Source organism: Nannospalax galili, unplaced genomic scaffold, assembly GCF_000622305.1.
Source record: "Nannospalax galili isolate Female #2095 unplaced genomic scaffold, S.galili_v1.0 scaffold664, whole genome shotgun sequence".
NCBI classification, from domain to species: domain Eukaryota; kingdom Metazoa; phylum Chordata; class Mammalia; order Rodentia; family Spalacidae; genus Nannospalax; species Nannospalax galili.
This window is the reverse complement of record NW_008354274.1, coordinates 3,896,962-3,919,006: the sequence shown is the minus strand read 5'-3', so window position 1 is coordinate 3,919,006 and position 22,045 is coordinate 3,896,962. Positions and strand designations below refer to the sequence as shown.

Sequence of the window (22,045 nt, the reverse complement as noted above, 5' to 3'; positions counted from 1 at the left end):
ATTTGGCACACACCCTAGGGCTGCAGGGAGACCCTGTCTCAAAAAAAAAAATCAGAATACTTGCTGGGCATGATGGTGTCCCTCCCTCCAAGAAATGAAGTTAGAACAAAAGGAAACAGACTCTAAGCACACTGAATAACCTGATCCTTGCCTGACTGTCCTGTGGACTGACAAACTGACCCAGGTTCTCCTGGCACCCTGTCTAGCAGGGCTCACACACTGCAAAGCTGCAGGGCCCTGGGCACAGAAATCTGTGTTACACCTGGCTCCTCTTCTCACACACACACCTGACACTCTCTGGCAGCAGGGTGTTGTGGGTACAGGTGTGCAGAAGCCAGTCACCTCCTTACCTGTTCCTCCTGCCTTGTTTAGGGGGCCCTGTCTGCTTCCTGAAGCACCTGGCAGGCGGAATCACTATTGATACAGGTAGTGCTAGGTCTATGCTGAGGTTGGGCATACGGCTGAGGACATGGGGAATGGGGTAGAAGAGACTCAGGGAGGTGGGAGGCTACGGAAGCTCCTATTGGAGTTAAGTGCCACCACTGTGCCTTAGCCACAGAGGCCCTGAAAGGGGTGACACTGTCACACTGCAGGCCCAGCCAGACCTCCCATGGGTGGTGAACTCACACCACACATTCCAATGGTAGTGCCATGGTCCAACCTAGCTACTTCCCTAGAGCCCCCCAGCACAGGGCAGGTCCTCACCTTATCTGCTGTCCCCAGAGCCCTCTCGGTGGTATGACCTTGGGCTCAGGTCTCTTTAACTGGGAAGGAAAGAGTTCATGAAGGTGCTATGTGTGGCAGACATGCTTGTAATTTTTGCAACGGGGAGGCAGAGACAGTAGGATTCCTGAGGCCGGCTGGCCAGTCAGCTAGCTTTGCTTAATCAGTAGGTTCAGTGAGAGACCCTGTGTCAAAACATAAAAGGAGAATGACAGAAAAAGACCCAAAGTTGACCTCTGGTCTGTACCCACCCCACACAAGAATCCTTGACTGTCACCATCTACTGAGGATAATTATACCAGGGGCTGGCCCAGCCAAGCAGATGGAAGCATGCACTTCCTGTCACACTGGAGCACGCTCCTGCTCATCGCCCACAAGCCCCTTAGCTTCTACCGCAATCCTGTTCCCCAGGTAAGGTGAGGAGCCCTTGCTTGACCAGTGACAAACAGCTGGCAGCCCATCCCTACAATGCCAGAATCCAGGTCTGCCTCTGGCCCCCGACAGATCTTCCCAGCCCTGGGTGATGCTAGGCTGGGAAGCAGTCACAGGCGGAGTGGCTGGCCTCAGGCAGCAGCTCTCCCACCCACACATGGCAGAGGCTAGGTCCAGGCTGGGACGGGAACTGGAGCCATGTGGGACCCTGCACCAAGCTTCAATTATCCCAGCACACATCTAGAGAACCTGCTGGGCTGGAAACAGGCCCGGCTATTTCTAACTCTGCCTTGGACCCCTCCTGCCTGGGAATTTGCTGTGGGAAAAGAAAATGAACAGGAAGTGGCCAGTGGCTGGGGTTGGGGTGACCTTGCCTGAGCCTGACTCGGTCTTGACAGACCCCCATGCCGTCCTACCTGCACTGCACTGGGCAGGGGGACTTCTCAAGGCTGCGGGGGCCTGACATGTTTGGAGAATCAGAGGAGCCTCTGCCCTGGGAAGGGGCCTAGTGCCAATAAGGCCTGGGAATGGGCAGACATTGGTGATCCCAAGGCTCAGAAAGACCACAACACTTTAGGTTGCTGCAAGTGGACCTGTGCTCCCTTGCCAGGGGAGGAGCCTGTGCCTGGGACCCTGCCTCCTCCCTTGTGAGGCCCAGCTGCCCTGCCACTGTGGGTAATGCTGGAGAACTGTTCTGCAGCTCTGCCAGGGGTGCAGCAGACAGAACCCCAGTGTCAGCTGAGGGTGCGCACAGGTGGGGATCATTTGTGGGCCATGGCTGAGACTCCCAACAGGGCCCTGCAGCAGCTATAATTATCTTCACCTGACGTGAGGAAGCAGCCACAAAGGCAGGCGGCTGGCAGCACTGGTGCATGCGGCAGTGCTCTGAGTCAGGGCATGTCCGGTGTGGGGTTCCTGCACTCATTTCCACAACTGCATAGAGAGGGACCACAGGCTAAACAGGCCCAGGTAGGAGGAGGAGGAGGCAGGACATAGGGCAGGCTGAGGCCATGTTACACATGGCTTTGGAGAAAAGTGGAGCCCGGATCCCAACAGCAGGCAAGAAACATTTCCTGGTCTCTTGCCAAGCTACCCACAACACCCAAAGCTGCCCACAGTGCAATGGCGTGGGCCATAGGAGCCTGGGAAGAGGAGAATGGGGGTCCCTATTGGCTGTTTCAGATCTTGCCATGGAGAGACAGCTGACCCACTACTACACTATGTACAAGAAGATTGGGGAACACACTCCCTTGGTAAAGTGCCTGCCTTGCAAGCACGAGGACCTGCATTCAATTCCCAGAACTCACATGGAAAAGCCAGGTGTGAGACAGAGGCAAGACTAAACCAAAACCAAACTAAACAAGGTGTGGTGGTGTGCACTTTGCAATCTTAGCTCTGAGGAGGCAGAGAGAGGTTGATCCCTGGGGCCTACCTACCTGCCAGTGCAGCCTTCTTGGCAAGTTCCAAGGCAGAGAGAGACTGTCTCAAAAATAAAATGATGGCCAGGCATGGTGGTGCATGCCTTTCCAGCACTCGGGAGGCAGAGGCAGGTGGATCTCTGTGAGACTGAGGTCAGCCTGGTCTATATAGTGCATTTCAGGCCAGCTGCGGCTACAGGCAGACCACGTCTCAAAAAGCCAAAACAAACAAACAAAAAAACCCAACCCCCCCACCAACACTCCCCCCCTGAAAACAACAAGAAAAGATGGCTAAACCTGAACAACAAAAGGAAGTTGTCATCCAGCCTGTCTGCCACGTGTGCACATATGGACACTGGCATATACACATATACATTTTACAACAGAACTGTACAAGGGGCATTTTGCTCCTGGGCTGCCCTTGGAACATGGTGCAACTATGCTTTTTCTATCTCCAAGATATGCCAGAGCCCCCACTCCCTACCTAAGGTTACAGGACATTGAGTCCTGTAACACCATGTACCAAGTCCTGCACCAGCCCACCAAGTGGCACGGTCTCTGGTCAAATACCAAGCAACACACAGCCCCTAACACAGCTTCCACCAGGCCATGCCACTGTCTGCCAGAACTTGCAAACATTCTGTGACCTCTCGAAAGTCAGGTGATGAAGGAGGGCCCCTGTGGCTACAGGGGTCTGCGGTGAATACAGGAACAGAGAGATAGCTATGGGCCTGAAGCAGCACTCCCCACTGGCCACCTTGATGTTGAGGCTATACTGAGCCCTGGGATTCTGGGAGAGGATGCTCAACAGGCTCGTCTAGGGAAGGTGTCCATCAGAAGACCACATATGGCAAGGGAGTTGCCTGAGGCAGGGAGGGCTTGTTTTCTCTGAGCCCCAGGTTGAATTTGGTTACTTGCTTCCCTATGAGGCTAGGCTCTGTTGGTATCTTCAAGGCAGAATTCCTGGGTGCCCTCTGGGTCGACCCACAGATATCAGGTGAATGGTGAGTATGCTCATGGCTGGCTAGGCAATGCCAAGGACAGCTGGTGGGCAGGATAACTAAGACTGGGACAGGCAGGTGTATTTTGGCCACCTATCATGGTAAATGATGAATTGGGTGAGTGTAGGGACACTGTGCACTAGGCAAGGCCAGCGGCCACACTTGCCCTTACTCCATATATGCTGCAGAGACTGTGGCTGGCAGTGGGTCACCGTCATAATCCACCAGTAAGTAGCTGGGGGTGTGGTTCAGTGGAAGAGCGCTTGCCTTGAATCCCCAAGAGAGGAGCTGGTGGCAGGACCAGTGGTAGAGCACTTGCCTAGACTTTCCCAGGGAGGGGCTGGGGTATAGCAAAGTGGTAGAGCACTTGCCTAGACTTTCCCAGGGAGGGGCTGGGGTATAGCAAAGTGGTAGAGCACTTGCCTAGACTTTCCCAGGGAGGGGCTGGGGTATAGCAAAGTGGTAGAGCACTTGCCTAGACTTTCCCAGGGAGGGGCTGGGGTATAGCAAAGTGGTAGAGCACTTGCCTAGACTCTCTTAGTGAGGGATTAGGAGCGTGGATCAGCACTTGCCTAGAATCCCCCAGTTGAGGGGCTGGAGTCATGGCTCAGCAGTAGAGTACCTGCTAAGAATCCCTCAGTGAGGGGCTAGGGGCGTGGCGCAGGGGCAGCATACTTGTCTAGCATGCAGGAAGCCCTAGGTTCCATATCCAGTACTGCCAAAACCCCAAAACAAAACAAAAAAATCAGAATACTTTGCAATGCCAACTAGAATTCCTAACCTAGAAACGCTGATATAATGATGTGTCCAACAGTGACTGCTTCTAAGCACATCTTCATTTGACAATCTTTCTCAAAACACACAGAATTCCTACACTGCATTAAATTAAATACCCATCAGTGATCCTGAGTTATTCAAAAGTACACAGAAGTGAAGAAATGTATTTGTGATCGCTTACTGACTTAAAGACTCTGGGCGTTCAAATATTTATTTATTTAGTAAAAGATTGCAGGATTGTAAGAAGCGTAAAAATGGATAGATGTAGTCTGAGAAGTTCAAGAACTCTCCAAGGCATGCCATGAAGCTGTAGGCAATAGTGGGTGCCACAGCTGATGCACCTCTGGCCACCAAGCTGGGCAGCGTCCCTCAGAAGAGGACAGAAGCACAGATGGATGGAAGCAAGGAGAAGTAGGCCGCTGGTCAACTGGCAATTTCCAGGGCAGGGACAGCTTTGTTTTCACACTGGGGATAGCTTTTAGATAGGACTGGGCTGGTTCCTGTTTCTTCAGGGGCACACAGCCTGGCTGTTGACAGCCACAAGTGGTGAAGCCTGTTACCATGTGTCCTGACTACCCATTGACTGGATACCCTTCCTGAAACAGCCACATAGTACATAGGAACCACAAGCCACACCGGGGCCATATGCCACACAGGCAACACTACACCATTCCACAAACAGGAAGTCAGGTTGCCAGCAACCATAGGTAAGCCCTTGCTACCCAGATTTCCAGCTGTCTCCCACCCTGCTCCCAACATGGGACAGCCCCACTTCTGCTGGAGCCATCTACTCTCAGAACCAGTGACCACGGCAGGCCTGGCCACATCCTGTGCACACTCAGCAGGCTACGCTGCTCCTGCTGCAATAAGACCTTCTTGGGGAGCCCCCAGCCTACCCTGTCATAGGCCCACACTACGGACAAGACAGCCACAAGTTCCTGCTTCATGATGGCCACTGTCCAACCCCTCTGCTTACAGGCACTGTGCAGCCACCTACAGGCTTGGCCCTGCTGCCTCTGGTCATGCGGTCAGCTTTTCCTTTTTTGGGGGGGTCTTTTTGAAGAAGCGTCTCCCTGTAGCCCCAGCTGTCCTGGAACTCACTATGTAGACCAGGCTGGCCTTGAACTCACAGAGATCCGCCTGCCTCTGCCTCCCAAGTGCTGGGACTACAGGCGTGTGCCATCATGCCCATTCCTTGCCCCCCCCCCCCGCAGAGCTGAGGACCGAACCCAGGGCCCTGTGCTTGCTAGGCAAGCGCTCTACCACTGAGCTAAATCCCCAACCCCGTTCATTTATTTTTTTATGGGTCATGCCACACACTGACCCCTGGAAGAGGTCTGATAGCAATACGGGTGTCCGCCATGCCCCTCACAGTCCTCTAGATAAAGCCGAAGTGCCCCCAACCTGTAAGGTGGGCCCAGTGGAGACTGAAAAACGAAGAAGCCAAGCAGTGATGGCTCCAGGCCAGCACCCATCGAGGGTGGCAAAAGGACCACATGACTCATCATCTGACCCCCCCGAGTGGGGAGGAGAGCTGCCCACGACTGTGCGAGCAGGCACAGCATTGCCTACCTTGAAGATGAGGCAGTCGGTCTGGTGCTCAGCATACTGGGAAGTGAGCCGGTATTGGCTCTCAGTGGTCACATCGATCTGGTAACCAGTCAGTGTATAACAGACCTTTCGAAACTCCTGGATTTTGGTCTGGAAAACTTCCTTGAGCCGCTGGTTCTTCAGCTCCGCGCTTTCCACCTGCTTCCGCAGCTCTGCAGAGAGAGGGGGCAGGGTGTGAGTGCCACCAGTGTGCTGGGAGGATGGCTGGGGTGGGGGTGGGTGGGAGGACCATCTCAACCCCAGCCACCACTGCCTGAGGACAGCTGAGGCAGCTGCCCCATCTGTGAGCCCTAAAGAACCAGGAGAAAAGGGACGAGGCAACAGATAAGCAGTGTGGTGGTAGTGGTAATGAAGTCACCGTATTAACAATGGTGACTCAAAGAAAACAGTGACTAGGAAAGACAGATGCTGTGGCTAGATACCAGGCTAGTACAATGACAATGGCCCATGTGACTTCACCCCTGGTTACTGTTAGGAAGCACTGTGGGGCAGAGTTGGTCATGACTCAGGGGTGACTGGGTCCCCACCTCCCAACAAGTTCCAGAGCTGGCTGGAGGAGGGAGCCCCAGGAGTCCAGGTCTGCCATGGAAGGTTGAGGGTCACCTGCCACCCTGGGCAATGAAACTACCTCCAGACTGTATTCTGAACTCCTATCTGGACACTTTAGGCCATTTTAATTTATGGGGTTATGGGGTCTACCTGCTGGTCACCTATGATGAGGACACCAGCCCCTCTATCTCGCAGCAGGGTCTGGGGAGACTCCAGCTAGCCCTGCCTAGGAAACTCCCATCTCTCATGTGTGTCTGAGTATATCACTCAGGGCAGAACATCCCCCCATCACCACCATTTCTGGCCCACCATAGTTAACTGGCACTCGGGGAGAAGCCAGCTGCGCAAAGCCACCAGGAGCACACACAATTACCATGAATCTCTCACCAAAGGTGCCTGCTGAGTAATTAGACCCTGATTTACGTCCCCATTAATTACTGAGCCTGGCTTCACTTATGCACACACAGGGAACTGTTTCTGAGCTGAAGGTCCTGCCTGGAACTCATGAGGGGGCATCCCATAGGCCCAGACTATCAGACTTAGGTATGTGGGGGTGTCCTGAGCCTCCCTCCACTGTGGGTTGAATCAAAGCACAGGCTGGGTGGAAGAAAGGGAAGTTAACATTAGCTATGATGTGTGATCAGGAGTACAAGGGAGATGGGGTGCCTCCAAGGAGGATGATCCCTGACCACCTGGGAAAGGTGGCCCTAAGTCAAATGAACCCAAAGGTTAAGAGGCTCTGTGGACCAGGCCCGGCCCAGGTCCCTGAAGAGCCTGCTCTGGAAGAAAGGGTGAGAAAAGGCATGAACTGGAGGTCTCCAATCAGGCCTGAGGCAGTGAGGAATGTAAGCGTGTGCCCTGCACACTGTATGCTCAGAGTGCTTAGGGGGTACATGGAGTCTGGTGGCCTCCTGCAAGAGATGAGTGGTACTGGGTGGCTGCCTTCCAGGAGAGCCATGAGAACAACAGGAGCCTTGAGTTACCCTGAGGAAAAAAGACCAGGGAGGGCTGGGTCACCACTCAGCTGTGCCACCTCTGTCCCCACACCATCTCCCAGGATAGAGCAGCACGTGGCTGTCCTCAGACATGGTCTCAAGGATCTAGCCAGGGCATGCACTGGAGGCCAGCCAGGCATGGAAAGCGAGGCTTGCAGACACCCAGGAATGTCGCAAGCTGGGCCTCCCATCTCATATGCACAAACTCACTTCAAGCCACTCTGCTGTGACAGTTTTGCATAGCTATCTTCTTCCAAACTAAAGGTATTCTCTCCAGGAAGGAGGCTCTTTGGGGAGTAAAGAAAACTTGTAAAGTTCCAGAAGATGAGAAACTTTCAGGATTCACAAGGCCCCACCCCAAAGTTAGTTATAGAAGCAGCAGCAATTGTTGGAAGAGGAGACTCTCCAAGGGACTGAGCTGTCTCCAAGTCATGTGACAGCTCCAGGGATGCAGCTTTCCTGAGCTGTCACCCATGCCGGGGTGGCTTTTCAGTAATGTACCTTTGAGTTACTCACGCGCTACAAGTAACCCCAGTGGACTCAATGGTTCAATAAGCAGGCTTGGGTGGAATTGTGGCTTTGGTCTGTCATGGGTTTCCTATCTGGGGTGAACAGAGTTTTTTGTTTATGCTTCCCAGGAAAAGTCACATAATGTCCAAGGATGAATATCTCCCCCCCAACCCCCCCACTTCTCTCTAGCTTGGGGCTAGAGAGATAGTTCAGTGGTTAAAGGCACTGGCTGCTCTTGCAGAGGACCTGGGTTTGGTTCCCAGAACCCACATGGCAGCTAACAACTAATTTTAACTACAGTTCCAAGGGGATTCCATGCCCTCTTCTAGTCTCCACAGAAAATACATGTGAGGGTGCATGTACATACATGCAGACAAAATACTCATACACAAAAAATACATTAATTTTTAAAAAAGAAAAGCAAGGCTCAAAGCTCAGAGCCGCTGGGCCATGGAGCTGAAGGGCTCTAGTAAGGGCTCACACTACCCTGGCCGTTCCTCCTATTACAGAATACACAGCCCACGTTGGGAACCACACTGAGCAAGGCAAGCTGGTACCAGGGGCTGTGAGGAGTATGGCCTGACAGACCCAGCATGTCGGCAGAAGTCCACCTGTGATGTTGTGGCTGCTTAGCCACTAGCCCTGCCCTGGTGGCTCCTCTATCCATCACCTGGCACAGAGGCCTTAGTGAACAGTTATGTGACATGAAAGAACCTCCAACGAGATGCAGGCCCAGAGCCCTTGATTGATCGAGTGCTCAGAAGATGAAAATGAAAGGTTAATTGGCAGCTCTGACCCTGGACTCTTCCTGGTATCCCTCAGCCTCTCCTTCCTGGGATGGAGCCCTCAGCAGGAGGAGAAATCTGCTGACCACGCTTCCCAAGTGATCTTTCAGTCCTGTCAGGGACCACACTGCTGGTGACGGAGTTCAGATGTTTGGTGAAGATTAAATTTCAGGACCTAATGCAGTCTGACCTTGGGAAGGAAATGGGCCTTCCTGTACAGTTCACAGACTTAAATACCGTCAGAGTTTAGGTCCATGGGAGGTCATCCGTGGCTGGTCAGTGCACCTTGTGGGGTGAACAAATAGTAGGTACCACTTGCCACATACCCAGCACTCACAGGCCTGGTTGAGGTTGCAAAAGAGGAGCGTCTTATCACCCTTGGTGGCTGGAAGAAGCCACCTCCTCCAGGTAGAAGGCTCTGAGCCCACCTGGTAGGCCAGGGAGTGGGGGAGGGGCAGAGCACAACCTCAGGTAAGGCCAAAGCCTGTAAACAATCATTTGATTTGGGGCGTTTCAACGTCCCATTATGTCCCATTACTCTTGTGGCACAATAGCTTACATAAACGAGAATGAATAATTCACACAACGATTTGGATTAAGTAAATAAAAGATGGGTTCCACTGTGGAGGTGTCACTGCCAGGGGGCTGTCATATAGCCTCTCTGGAGGTGACCAGGAATGGAAGCTGCTTTGAGGCTTCTTCTAGGCTCAGGGGCTCTGTGGCGACATAGAGAGCCCATCTGGCTCTGGGGAGACGTTAGGCACACTCTCTGGTCTGCAAGTGACAACATGGAAAGGAGAGTTGGGGTCGTCACAGGGGTAAAACCCAGGGCACTCTCAGCCATCAGCCTCAGACTGGGCTGCTGGCTCTGCTTTTAGGGTAACACTGGGGTTATTCAGGGACCAAGACCTAAGGAAAGGCAGATCTACTCTGGGGAACACTTTTCTAGCCCCCCCCCCCCCCCCCCCCGCCAGACAGCCTGTGAACCAAGTTCTTACTGTGTGGGCCACTGAGGCCCTTTGAGTCCTGGTGCTCTTCTGTCCTGTCACAGGCCTTGTCTACCCTCACATCCCACCATGGTGACTAGAAGACGCCGTCATGGCCATCCTCCTGTCCTACACAGCACTCTTCCCATGTGTCCCCAGGCAGGGCCATCCATGCCCCCCTTTCCTATACCCTCTGTAGGGACAGGCTCAGCTGTCCTGGTGTGTGACAGGGGACAAGTGGGATTCAGGGAAAGGATGTGACTGCATACCAGAACCCAGAGCCATACTCAGGGGTGGCAGAGGCTGTATGGGTGGGAGTGGGGCTTCCAAGGTGGCCCTGTGGCACCCAGGACTGGCTCCTGGACCTCACCCCTCTGCTCCCTGCCCCACCTGCTGACTGGCTCCACCAGTCCAGGGAGGCCACAGGGCGGCTCTGAGCTGACACTCCTTACTGCCCCGACCCCATATCTGCTTCTTGGGCTCACAGGAGACAGTTGTGAAAGTTCTGCAGGAAAGACGGGGACAGAAATAGCCTTCATTCTGACAAAGGCAAGTGGTGATATACACTCCTGCCTGAGAGCAGAGATGTCAGGATACACAGCATTTATGGGCTCGGACCTTGGAGACCCACCTCCCAGCCTCCAGTCTGCAGAATGGCTGACACTAGTGGGACGGAGGGCCACGTGTGAGGTAGACACAGAGACCTGAGACAGAGGTGACCAGACAGAAGATGCCCTCAGGGCTCACAGTGCATGCCAGTCTGTGCATGGGAACTTGAGTGCCAGGTGTGGACCAGGAAAGGGTATCGGTCCCTATACCCTCATGCTGCAGCTTAAGGGTTATGTTAGCTGCAGCTCCTCCAGCATTTGCCATGCCCAAGGGACTGTGGGCCTCTCTGATGGAGACCCTGCAGTCAGCCCTGCAGGAAGAAGGAAATCCAGCTCTTCTTGCTCTTGGGAGAGAAACACAACCTCAACAGAAAACATGCCAAAGGGCTAGGGACATGGCTCAGCTGGTAAAATGCTTGCCTTATATGTATGAAGCCCTGGGTTCTATCCCCAGCACTGTAAAAACTGGGCATGATGGTGCATACCTGTAATCGTAGCATTTGGGAAGCAGAGGCAGGAGGATTAAGAATTCGAAGTTGGGGGTTGGAGAGATGGCTCAGCAGTTAAGAACACTAGCTGTTCTTGCAAAAGAGCTGGGTTTGGTTCCCAGCACCCATATGGTGGTGGCTAACAACCATCTGTAACTCCAGTTCCAAGGGATCCAGTGTCCTCTTCTGACCTCCTTAGGCATCATGGGTGCACTTACATACATTCAGACAATACACTCATACACATAAAAATTAATTCAAAGACGTTCTCGGATACACAGTGAGCTCAAGGCTACGTGAGAGCCTAGGTCGGGCTCTGAGTTCTATTTACAGCGCAGGAGACAGGCCTGCTAGAGCCCTGTCTAGCCTGGCACATTCATTCCAGTGCCAAGCCAGCCTGCGATGGACAAGCTACAGCATTAGAGAGCACAGAACCTTCTTGGCTCAGGCAAGAGCTAAGAGAGGAGGGAGGCATAACGGGCCAGGTGCCTGTGATGGTGACTAGAGCCTGCACATCCCCATCAGAGCAGAGCAGGATCTTCTCTGATCCTGTGCTGCAGTCTCAAGAGGACAGGCCAAGGAAAAGAATCCAGGCAGAGCTGGCAGATGGTCTGCTGTGGCTCGAAGCACTGAGAGCACTCTGACAGACCCTCCAGAGAGTTCCAGAAGGAGTCAGGCATGTCAGTGTGGAAAACCAAACAAGTGAAAGAACGTGGCCCAGAGAGTACCCCCTCCCCAGCTTGCACCTCAAATGACAGTTAGGAAATATTAGGAATGCAACTATAGGATGTGGGTGCTTAGGTACCGAGTCAGAGCCTGGATGAATACTGATCCCACCAGAGTTGAGCTGCTATAGAGGAGAGAGCGGCATACATATGCGCACACAGGAGCATGTTCATTACACAGGAAAGAGAATGAAGGACGTCCCCCCCCCACCCCCTGCTTCTGTTGAGAAGCCAGGAGGTAGACATGGGGCTACGCACTGCAAAGTGGGCTGGCATGGGGCTGCATACCTGGGCACTGTGGCAGGGGACCTGCCAGGGTAGTAGGTGATCTTTGATCACACTGAGACTCATGAGGAAAACAACCTAAGCTTGAGTGTGAGCATGTGGGAAGGGAAGATGGCCAGCCTGGCTAGCAGGAGGTACTGACCATGAAGCTAGAAAGGGCTTCCTTGAAAGAGAACAGGTGAGGATACCACCATGAGGGATGCCCAGGGCCATGCCATGCTCCTCTCCACTCCCACATTCCCATATTGCCTTTCCCTTCCTTCCCAGCTTCAGGCAGATGCTACAGGGATGGAGCCAAAAGGAGGGTATAGTCCACAGAGCAGGAGACCACCCCAGTGCCCCCAGCACCTCCCAATGAGGAGCTGGAAGCAGCTGCTGGAATGTTCCTCTGGGGGTTCCAAGCAGGGCCATTTTCCTTTCTGAAGTGAGTAAAATTCACTTAACCAAAGCAGGGCTTTTTCAGCCCTTCAAAGATACCACAGGGCTAAGATGCCACACCATGACATCACAGCTGTGCCCTCCTACCTGAGGCAGATGGAGCTTGTACAGCCTTGAAGATAGGTAGAAGGGATTGATCTGGGCTTTCCAGATGCCTTGAGTGTATCTCAGTACTACTGAGAGATTTCTGCATGCCATGAGTGGGTGGCCTTGCTAGACTCTCTCCTGCATCTAGTCAGATGGCCACACAATACTTGGTCTTCAGTCTCTGCAGAGGTAGAGGACAGTGCCCCAGGCTCACCAGGGGTGTGAGGACCTCTTCTGCAAAGTCACACTGCAAGCCAGCATTTCCATAGGACCCCGACCTGACAACAGAAGGTTGTCATGGGGTGACTGGGAGTCCACTTGAGTCTCTGCTTCCAGACCAGGGGCCGGTAAAGTCCTTGGGATAAGCTTATGTCCCGGGCTGCAGGAAGCACCCAGAGGTGCTGGCACTGTTCAGACCTAAAGCTGACACACTTCCAGGGTCTGAATTATTCATTCCTTGCTAACTTCTAAACCTTTCCAGTTTTACATTTTTAAATATTTAATAATTAGCCATCAAATATTTATGCAATTTTATTAGCAGCTGTGGAGTCCAGGCACTGCAGTGGCTGTGACGGGGATGTACAAGCCCTGCTCTCTCTGGCTGCCAGGAGAGTGGCAAGGAGGCGATGCCCCAGCACACTGGACCAGGCCCCTCTGGGCTGCTGTGGGCTCAACCCTCCAGAATACCATACAGAGGGAGGTGGAGCTCGCCAGAGCACCCAAGGCCACGTGCTCGCTCCAAATCCAAATTCCAGGCAAGCAGAGAGTGGTTGGCTGGCGGAGACATGTGCCATGGTAGCCGGGGTGCATTCAGAACCCTCCTTCCCGCATCCACCCTGTACAGTGCCAGGCACGGCAGCAGGTCTCAGACAGAGCACCAAGGTCCCCAAGATGGAGAGGTCACCACCACAACCTACTAATCAGGTCTGCTGTCCTATGGAGATGTGTGTGTGTGTGTGTGTGTGTGTGTGTGTGTATTGGGGGGGGGGTTGTTAACTCTCCTGATGCCACAGGCCCTGAGATTCGGTCTCTATCACCAGCCTGTGTTCTCCTGCTGTGCCGGAAATTGCACGGTTTACACCAGTTCTGCCACGCTCACTCGCCCTGGAATTATATGCAGATGAGCAGCTCATGTGCACCCGCCTGGCTGCTGGCAGCCACCCTGGGTAAGCTTGGAGCGCCTTTCAAACGGGGCAACTCTGTGTGATTAACTGCTCACTCCAACAAGCAGCTTGTCACCTTGCACAAAAATGATTTGAAAAGACACCAGCAATTACAGCCCACCAGATTACGGGGTGGGAGAGGCCCGGGGTGACAAGCGGGTGCTGATATCATATTCGCTCATGCAAGACTCCCTCCCCCACCCTGGGGACAGAGCAAGATAGGCCTCAAGGTACCAGGCTGCACAGTCCCCATGGCAGCGCTTGGCAGTAGAGGACCCATGGCCCCTGGTGTCTACTGGTCCTCCAGGGTGAGAGGGATATCACACTACCTAAGGGGTATGGAGACAGTCCACAGATGCCTGGAGGCCCAATATCACCCAGCCCAAGTCTTCAGGATCACTGTGGCTCTGGGTGAAGGATGTGCAGAAACACCTACTAGGTGCCAGGCAATGCTTGGCAGGCATGGCCTTGGGGTTTAAGCACAGACTTCCATCAGTAACACAGGCCTTGGTGCAGAAAGACCCCTGAACCACCAGCCAGAAGGGCTGCATGAGCTGCACAGACGTGCTGTACCCTCACCCCCACCTTACTTTATGGTTTTACCTGTTGAGTTATCCTCACTCACAGTGTCCCTTCCCAAAGCAGATTTCTCCACCCTGGGGGCATGAGCTTCAGGTGCCTAGCATAGGCCCCTTCAATGACAGACAAAGAGCTACATGCATTGTTATATGACCTTCCCAACTTCTGACAGGAAGGTCAGAGGTTGGGGGCAAACTGCACAGGGTGATCCTATCTGAGGTTGGACCACAGCTCTGGTATTGGTGCCCCAACACCAGACCTCTGTCCCTCACTGCACACTCTCCCCCATCCCAGCACCCTGGATGTGTGGGGCCTGTAAAAGCTTGTCAAGACCCATCAGTCCTTCCTCATCATCCCAAAGGCAGGTGCTCACAAGCCAAACCAGCTGTCGGGTATGTCCCCAAGTCCTAACTGATGAATCCCCACATCTTGTTCTGTGTGTCTGAGTTAACCACCCCCACTTAAGGGGAGAGCTCCCTACCTACCCCCTGCTGCCAGTGACTGTAGCTGCTGTCAACTTACCATCCAGATCTGCAGCCTCCATTTTCCTGGGAAATGAGCTCCCCTGGACTCCTACAGACTCAGAATTGACCCTAAGGTCACCACGCTGATACTCAACCTCTCTGACCAGGCCTCTACTAGGGAAGGCAGATACTTGGAGGCTTGCTGTATGCAACAGGTTCACCCAGCATGTGCCCAGGCTATGTGGTTCTCGGCCACAACTTGGCCTGGATGTCTGCCTCCTACCACAGGATGATGCGCCACCCTGCTCTGACAACTTGGCTCAGAGTTCACTTCTTCCACCACACACAAGTCCCTAGAGGCAGGGATTGGGTTTCCCCTAGTCCAAGCCCAGCACCCACCGTGCCTGGGACACCTGACCATGCAAAGAGACTCAGCAGCATTAAGTGAACTGACAGGTCCACACTCTCCTTGGACACTGGGGCTGGGTGGCCTGGAACAACCGATGGTCCCAATAGAGGTCTCCAGCAAACATGCCTATGGACAAGCCAAGACCAGGATTGGAGAGCCCTTGGGTACACAGGCCATTAGAAGGGCAGATAGACATGCCCAACAGGTTGTGTGCTAAGAGAGGATCGGGGCACAGGCAGTGGCCTGCAGCCCTCTTATGAGCTGCTGGGCAGAGGCAGTAAGGGCCACAAGTTGCATCAGGGCCACTGCTGTGGCTAGGAGCTCATGATCTGTTCTGCACGCTGGATGTATTATTAATTTCTGACACTGGGTGTACAGAAACCTAATTCTCTGGAAGGCAAGCTCCCTTTGTGGTGGTGGTGCGGCTTTTTTAGAGCTCATCTTTTATTGACCGAGTCATTTTTGAGTCAATCTGTCTGCTCTCGGCAAGACAAGAGTTTTAAATCTCCTCCATCCCTTCTCCTTGAGCCCTGGCAGTGTATTAAAACCAGATAATACATGCAGTGGCCTCGGATCTGAGACGGAACCAATTCTTCAGGAAGCAGTAATAAGGAAGGGGCAACAGAACCGGCTCAGCAGCCCCAGCAGCCCAGAGAGGGATCTGGAAAGTAAATGGAGCCAAGGGTGCTGTGGCAGGGCAGCAATGGGGATTTGGAGCCACTGGGTGGCGAGAACTAAAGCTGAACAAGAAGAGCAGGGTCAGGCCAGAGGGAGCCTCTGGGTAAAAAAGTGATCAGTGGGGAGAGGCTGTCTTACTGCAGGAAATAAACTGGGGGTACCAGCCTGGAGGAGGGGAACGGACCTGATTGGCCCACTGGGGTGCCAAAAGCACTGGCTTTCAAAGAGACACAGCAAGAAGGCCTTCCTGCTCTCTATGGCAGCCAGTCTAGACGGGCTCAGCAGCTGCATGGTGCTCTGGAGTTGAGAACATGTTGGTCAATGAGCATGAATGTTCTAACACAGACAGATGGAGTCCAGGTCACCTGGATTCTGTTAGACGCAGCAGCAGTGGGGCTCTGCACATGTGGGAGCTTTTGGAGTCCAAGGACAACCTAGGTGTTGTTCCTTGGGTGTGGTCTATCTTTTTTTTTTCCCCAAAGACAAAGTCTAGGGCTGGACAAATCGCTCAGTGGGTAAAGGTGCTTGCCATCAAACTTGACGACCTAAGTTTGATTCCTGAGACCCACAAAGTAGGAGAGAACCGATTTCTAAAAGTTGTCCTCTGATCTCCATACATACTACCCCCAGACATATATACACATACACACAAAATAAATAAAAATGTCATTAATAACAACTGTAAAAAGACAGACTCTCACTAGTCAGTAAGTTTACCAAGTAGGCTAGGCTGGCTGGTCAGCAAATTCTAGGATCTGCCTGTATCCACCTCTTCAGCTTTGTTTGTTTGTTTGTTTGTTTGTTTGTTGTGACAGGGTCTCCCTGTAGCCCCACTGGCCTAGAACTTACTATGTAGACCAGGCTAGCCTTAAACTCACAGAGATCCACCTGCCTCTGCACCCCGTGCCCCATAGTGCTGGGATTAAAGGTGTATGCCACCATGCCCAGCCAAGCTCAACTTTTCATATGTGGGTTCTATGGCAAACACTTTACCTACAGAGAAATCAACCCAGTCCATGGGCAGAGGTTCCTGTCTGTCCACAATGAAGCCCATGGCCACAAATAGGTATGTGGACTCCTAATCTAAGGACTGGCACATATATGCCAAGTGTGACTGGAGTCACTGGCTGTAGGCTGCTCACAGGGGGACCTCAACAACTGGCACTGCTGTGACCTGGGAGGAGGGCTCAGCTCCAGGACCAGAGATCCAAACTAAACATAATACAAATTTAAGATAGCACTCCAGAAGGTACAAAAATTAAAAAATTAAAAAGTAAAGAGAAATGGGGCCACAGAGGAGATAAGAAATCAGGGCAGGGAAAAGAGGCTGGAGCTGGCCAGATGGCTCAGTGAGCAGAGGGGCTTGCCACTAAGCCTGATAACCTGAGTTCAATCCCTGGGACTCATGTGGTAGAAAGAAACTTCCAGAAGTTGCCCTTTGAGCTTCACACATGCACCTTAGCACATGCCTCCCCCAGCACACACACTAAAAAAATAAAATGTAATAAAAATAAAATTTTAACAGAGGCTGGCCAAGGTAGAGCCTTATCATGAAGGAGCCCCAAGCTGACCTGAGGAAGGGAGGGGACAGGCAAGGGGCCACTGGGTGCTGTGCAGAGAGGACACAGGGGAGCAGAGGAAGGGAGGAGGCCTGCTTTATCCTTGGGTATGACATGGCCCTTGGTGGCTAAAATCAGATGAGCTGTGATTACTCTCAGGAGGCCTATATTCCTCCAGGAAGGAGGGAAGGAGAAGGCTCATGAGGTCCCCCACCCCAATATGATACAGCAGCAACAACTGCTGGGCGGAAACTCTTCAGTGGAGTTGCCTACAAGCTGTGCAGGCCACTCCAGGGACACAGTGTCCATGAGTCATCACCAGAGCTATGGGCATTTCAGTGATACAGCTGCAGTCATTCATTCTCCTGTAAGTAATCTCTCCCCCACACTCCTGTGAGGCACCCCTCATTCATGCTCCTGTGAGCAACCCCTCACCCACAATCCCGTGAGAAAACCCCATAAACTCACTGGTTCGCCAAGCTGGACTTGGACAGAATCTTTTTTTGCCTTGTCACTGCCCTAGAGTGAACAGAAACAGACTCCCCTCTGTTCTAGATTCACTCTGTTGCTGTGATAAAGTACTCTGACCAAAAGCAACTTGAGGAGAAAGGGCTCATTTGGCTCATACTTCCAGATCACAGTTCATCTTTGAGGGAAGTCAGGGCAGGAACTCAAGGCAGGAACTGAAGCAGAGATGGTGGAGAAACACCTCTTACTGGCTTGCTCCCTGGCTCATATGAGCTCAGCCTGTGTTCTACAGCTCAGACCCACCTGCCTAGGAATGGTGCTTTTCAAAGTGGGCTGGGCCCTCCCAAATTAATCAAGACAATGCCTCACAGCCCAATCTGATCTGCAAGTTCTTCAATTGAGGATCCTTCTTCCCAGATGACTCTGGGTAGCATCAAGTTGACAATAACAATTTACCAGGACACCAGGAAAAGTTGCAGAACACACCTATTTACAAAGAAGCAGGATAGACAGGCTGACTCCAAAACACATGTGAAAGGGTAGACAATCTTTCAAAAGAGGCTCATGTCACCTGATTCAAGTGTGACAAGAACAGAGCCTACAATATCAGTTTATCTTCAGGGATAGAGTGATTCACTTTTTTGTTGTGGTAGCCCAGGCTAGTCTCAATCTCCCTAGGTCGTCAAGGGCAAACTAGAATTTCTGATCCTTCTGCCTCTACCTCAGGGGAGCTGGGATTAGGGAAGGCAAGTCTTCCAACCTCTATAGGCAGGGCAAACGAGACTGATTCCATCTTCACATCGGACCCCAGGCTAACTGGACGAGGCATGGCATCTCAACCTGAGCCCTCACAGGCGACCACAGCTGGGGTGAGCAGAGATTCCTAAGGACAAAGCACCAGGCGCAGAAGGAAGAGTTCATAAATTACACTTCATCAAAATTAAAAAATGCTGCTTATCAGAAGAAAGCATTAAGAAAATGATTAGAAGACAAACAATCCAATTAAAAACTGGGCAGCAGTGTAAGCAGGCATCTCACGGAGGGAGACGTATGAATGGCTAATAAGCTGCAGAAATGAACTCCGTATCATTAGTCATTAGGGAAGTGCAACCCAGGGAAGACGTTACATTGCAGCCATCAGAACTGTCATCAAAAAGCCAGGAAAGACGAATGGAGGAGGATGACAGGCACGCACGAGAGAAGCCTCACAGGGGACTGTAAGCTGGTGCAGCCACTCTGAAAGACAACTGGGCCATTCCTTAAAAAGGTAATAAATGTATCAGATAACCCTGAAATCCCCCTTCTACAGGCAAGACATGGACACTTATCTCCATACAAAGACTTGGCTCAAAAGTCCACCAATTGGTGCTTGGTTACATAACATGGTTCATCCATATACAGTGGAGTATTACTTGGCCATACAAAGGAATACTGATTTATCCCACAACACAGGTGAATCTCAAGAACATTATGCTCAGTGACGGAAGCCAGAAGAAAGGCCCACACAATGTAAGACTCCATTTAGACAAAATGTTCTGAAAAGGAAAATCAACAAAGACGAATTATCAGTGATTGCCTGGGGCTGTGAGCGGGAACAGGGACTGGCTGCGAACCTGTGTACAGGACACATCAAGGTGATTGACGGGAGCATTCTAAAGCCAGGCTGTGGAGATGGAGGAGATGGCAGCGCTCTGCTGCAAGCTCTAAATCACTGAGTTAATTACACCCGTAGACAGCTGAGGATGGAGTACGCGGCTGAGTATGATGATTCACACACAGGAGACAGCGAGGACCGGGTCTCCTCCGAGAGATGGGTGACCTTATCTCTGCACCCACATTCATAGTCACATGGACCCATATTCTCAGACCCCTACAGCAGCTCTGAGTCAGAATATACCCAGTATCTTGAGGACCCCACAGCAGCCGAGTCAGGATAGACCCCATAGCACCTGAGTCAGGATAGACCCCCATATCCTCAGGACCCCACAGCAGCCGAGTCAGAACAGACCCCTGCATCCTCAGAACCCCACAGCATCCCTAAGTCAGGATGGACCCCATATTCTCAGGACCCCATAGCAACCCCACATCAGGATGAACCCCATATCCTTAGGATGCCACAGCACCCCCAAGTCAGGATGGACCCTTAACCTGTGGACCTCACAGCAACTCTGAGTCAGGATGGACCCCATATCCTAAGAACCCCACAGCAGCTCTGAGTCACTATTAACCCCCTATCCTGAGCAGATGAGTCAGGATGAACACTCCCACCTCAGCATGGAATGTAGATTGTGGTACCACAGTTCTGAACTGGCAGATTAGCCACTCAAGGCTGCTTGTGACACCCAGGCAGGCAGGTAGAGTAGGATATCCCTTCTCCAGCACCAGGTGGAACAGGGTGGGTGATGGCTGACAAGCCAGGCCTGGATGACTTCCCTCTCCCTCTCCACAAGGTCCCATGGCCCTGCTGGTGAGGAAAGCACTGGCTGTGACTCTTCCTTGCCACCTGGCCTGGTAGTGCACATCTGACAGTGGGGAGGCACCACATCCAGGCTGGGGTTCCAGGGCACATGCTTGTTGGATGTGTCAGGCACTAAAGCACTCCCACTTCAATTACGGGCTGAATGAAATTGGAGAGAAATCCCTAAGTGGGTACTTGGCTTGAGCTACCAGGCAAAGTTTACAGACATGCCAGAAAGAAAAGGAAACAAGGTAGTCAGCCCATGAGCTCTCCTGGCTGAGGAAGACAGTGCTTACTCAGCAGCCTCCTGGGCACGCTTCTTGCGTGCAGACCCTTGTGGGGTCATAGGAACCAGGTAAAGGCAGGCTCTGACCTTGGCCAAGGGGTACTTAGAACAAGATGCAAGGCCTAGGGATGTGGCTCAGAGGTAGAGCGCTTGACTAGCACATTTACCCCTGGTTTGTTCAGCAACAAAAATCAAAATAGAGTAAGACTGGTACTATGTAGGGCTCTATCTCCAAGGTCTTCAGAACCTAGGGAAGGGCAAGGGGGAGGTGGGGATGTTTAAGGGGAAGCAGCAAGAAAGGGTGTAAGTGACTGGAGAGGAGGGTACATCATGGGGCGAGGCCTGTGGTGGTGGCCAGTGTGTTCATGCTAAACTCCAAAGGCCTACAGACAGAGGCAAGGTCCACCTTTGTTCTGAAAGAGGAATCACTGGGTAAGAAGCCTTGGGGCCTGAGGAGCCTGGACCCACAGCCCCCCTAGTGCCCACAGGGTAGAGGCAAGCAGGAGGGGTCTCCCACCAGACCTTCAAGGTCTCAAGGCAGCACTGGGCCTGGATTGTGCTTGAGACCTCCTGAAGGTCAAGAACACTGTCACCACCCTGGGACGCCTCTACACCACAAGGCCCAGTCTCTGGGGAGACCTTAAGGTACAGCCTCAGCCCGGTGGCCCCAGTTCTACAAAGTCAGGTCTTCTAGACTGGTCCTCCACCCCTGCTTCCCTACAGTGGCCTAGCCTGACCCACTGATCGTCCTCCACTTTTGTAGCCAGGTCACACTCTCAATAGAGGGATGACTTTCTACTGTGCCTGACCTGCCTCAGGTGCTTTGCATAGTCCCTATGGGCGCTCCATCTCTGAGTCTCACCCAGGCTCAGCCCTGTGGCCAGCTCCCAGCTCTGGGCATGCACCCTCACCAACTCTGGGGACATCTTTCCTTTGTCCCGGTCCATTTCCCACACTGGCTGATGAGCTTTGAAGTCCTGGCTGGGCCCAGAACAAGGTGGCACCTAGTTTGTGGGTGACCAGGAGACAGAGCAGGATATCCCCTGCCTCTGTTTTCCCTGCTTGCAAAGCCAGCAATTAAATCCTTGATTCTTCTTTTTCAAATCTGTGTGTGTGTGTGTGTGTGTGTGTGTACACCACTGTGTACTTATGGAGGTCCGAGGACCACCTTGGGTATCAATCCTCGCCTTCTGCCTTGTTTGGGACAGGTTCTCTTGTTCGCCACTGCACATTCCAGTGTAGTCAGCCCGTGAACTTCCAGGGACTGTCCTGTCTCTACTTCCCATCTCACTGCAGGAGCACATGTGGCTTTTACGTGGGTTCTGGGGCTCTGGAGAAGATACTCCTCTCCCGGAGACTCTGCGATGCTCTCACCAGTGGGGTGTATCCCTGTGCCCAGGAGCCTAGGGCCTGGACCAACTCCATGCCAGGCTGACCACTTCCTCTCATCACTTGCTCTTGTTTGGTCTGTGCAGGGGCTTGCCCACCCATACTGTCATGCTGGGCAGTTGACCAGACCTACCCACTGGCCTGGTGTGGCCTCACTGTCCACTCCTGGGAGGT

The 22,045-nt window shown here is 52.7% G+C and overlaps 1 protein-coding gene across 4 annotated transcripts in view; it reads right to left on the bottom strand.

Moving 5' to 3' along the window:
* Window positions 1–22,045, bottom strand: part of Mad1l1 (mitotic arrest deficient 1 like 1) — a 368,748-nt gene that overhangs the window by 62,351 nt on the left and 284,352 nt on the right. For all 4 annotated transcript variants that reach the window (XM_029555183.1, XM_008851411.3, XM_029555181.1 and 1 more), the window contains one exon: window positions 5,924–6,114. In XM_029555183.1, the coding sequence (XP_029411043.1) occupies window positions 5,924–6,114 (191 nt within the window). The remainder of the gene's footprint in view (window positions 1–5,923; window positions 6,115–22,045) is intronic.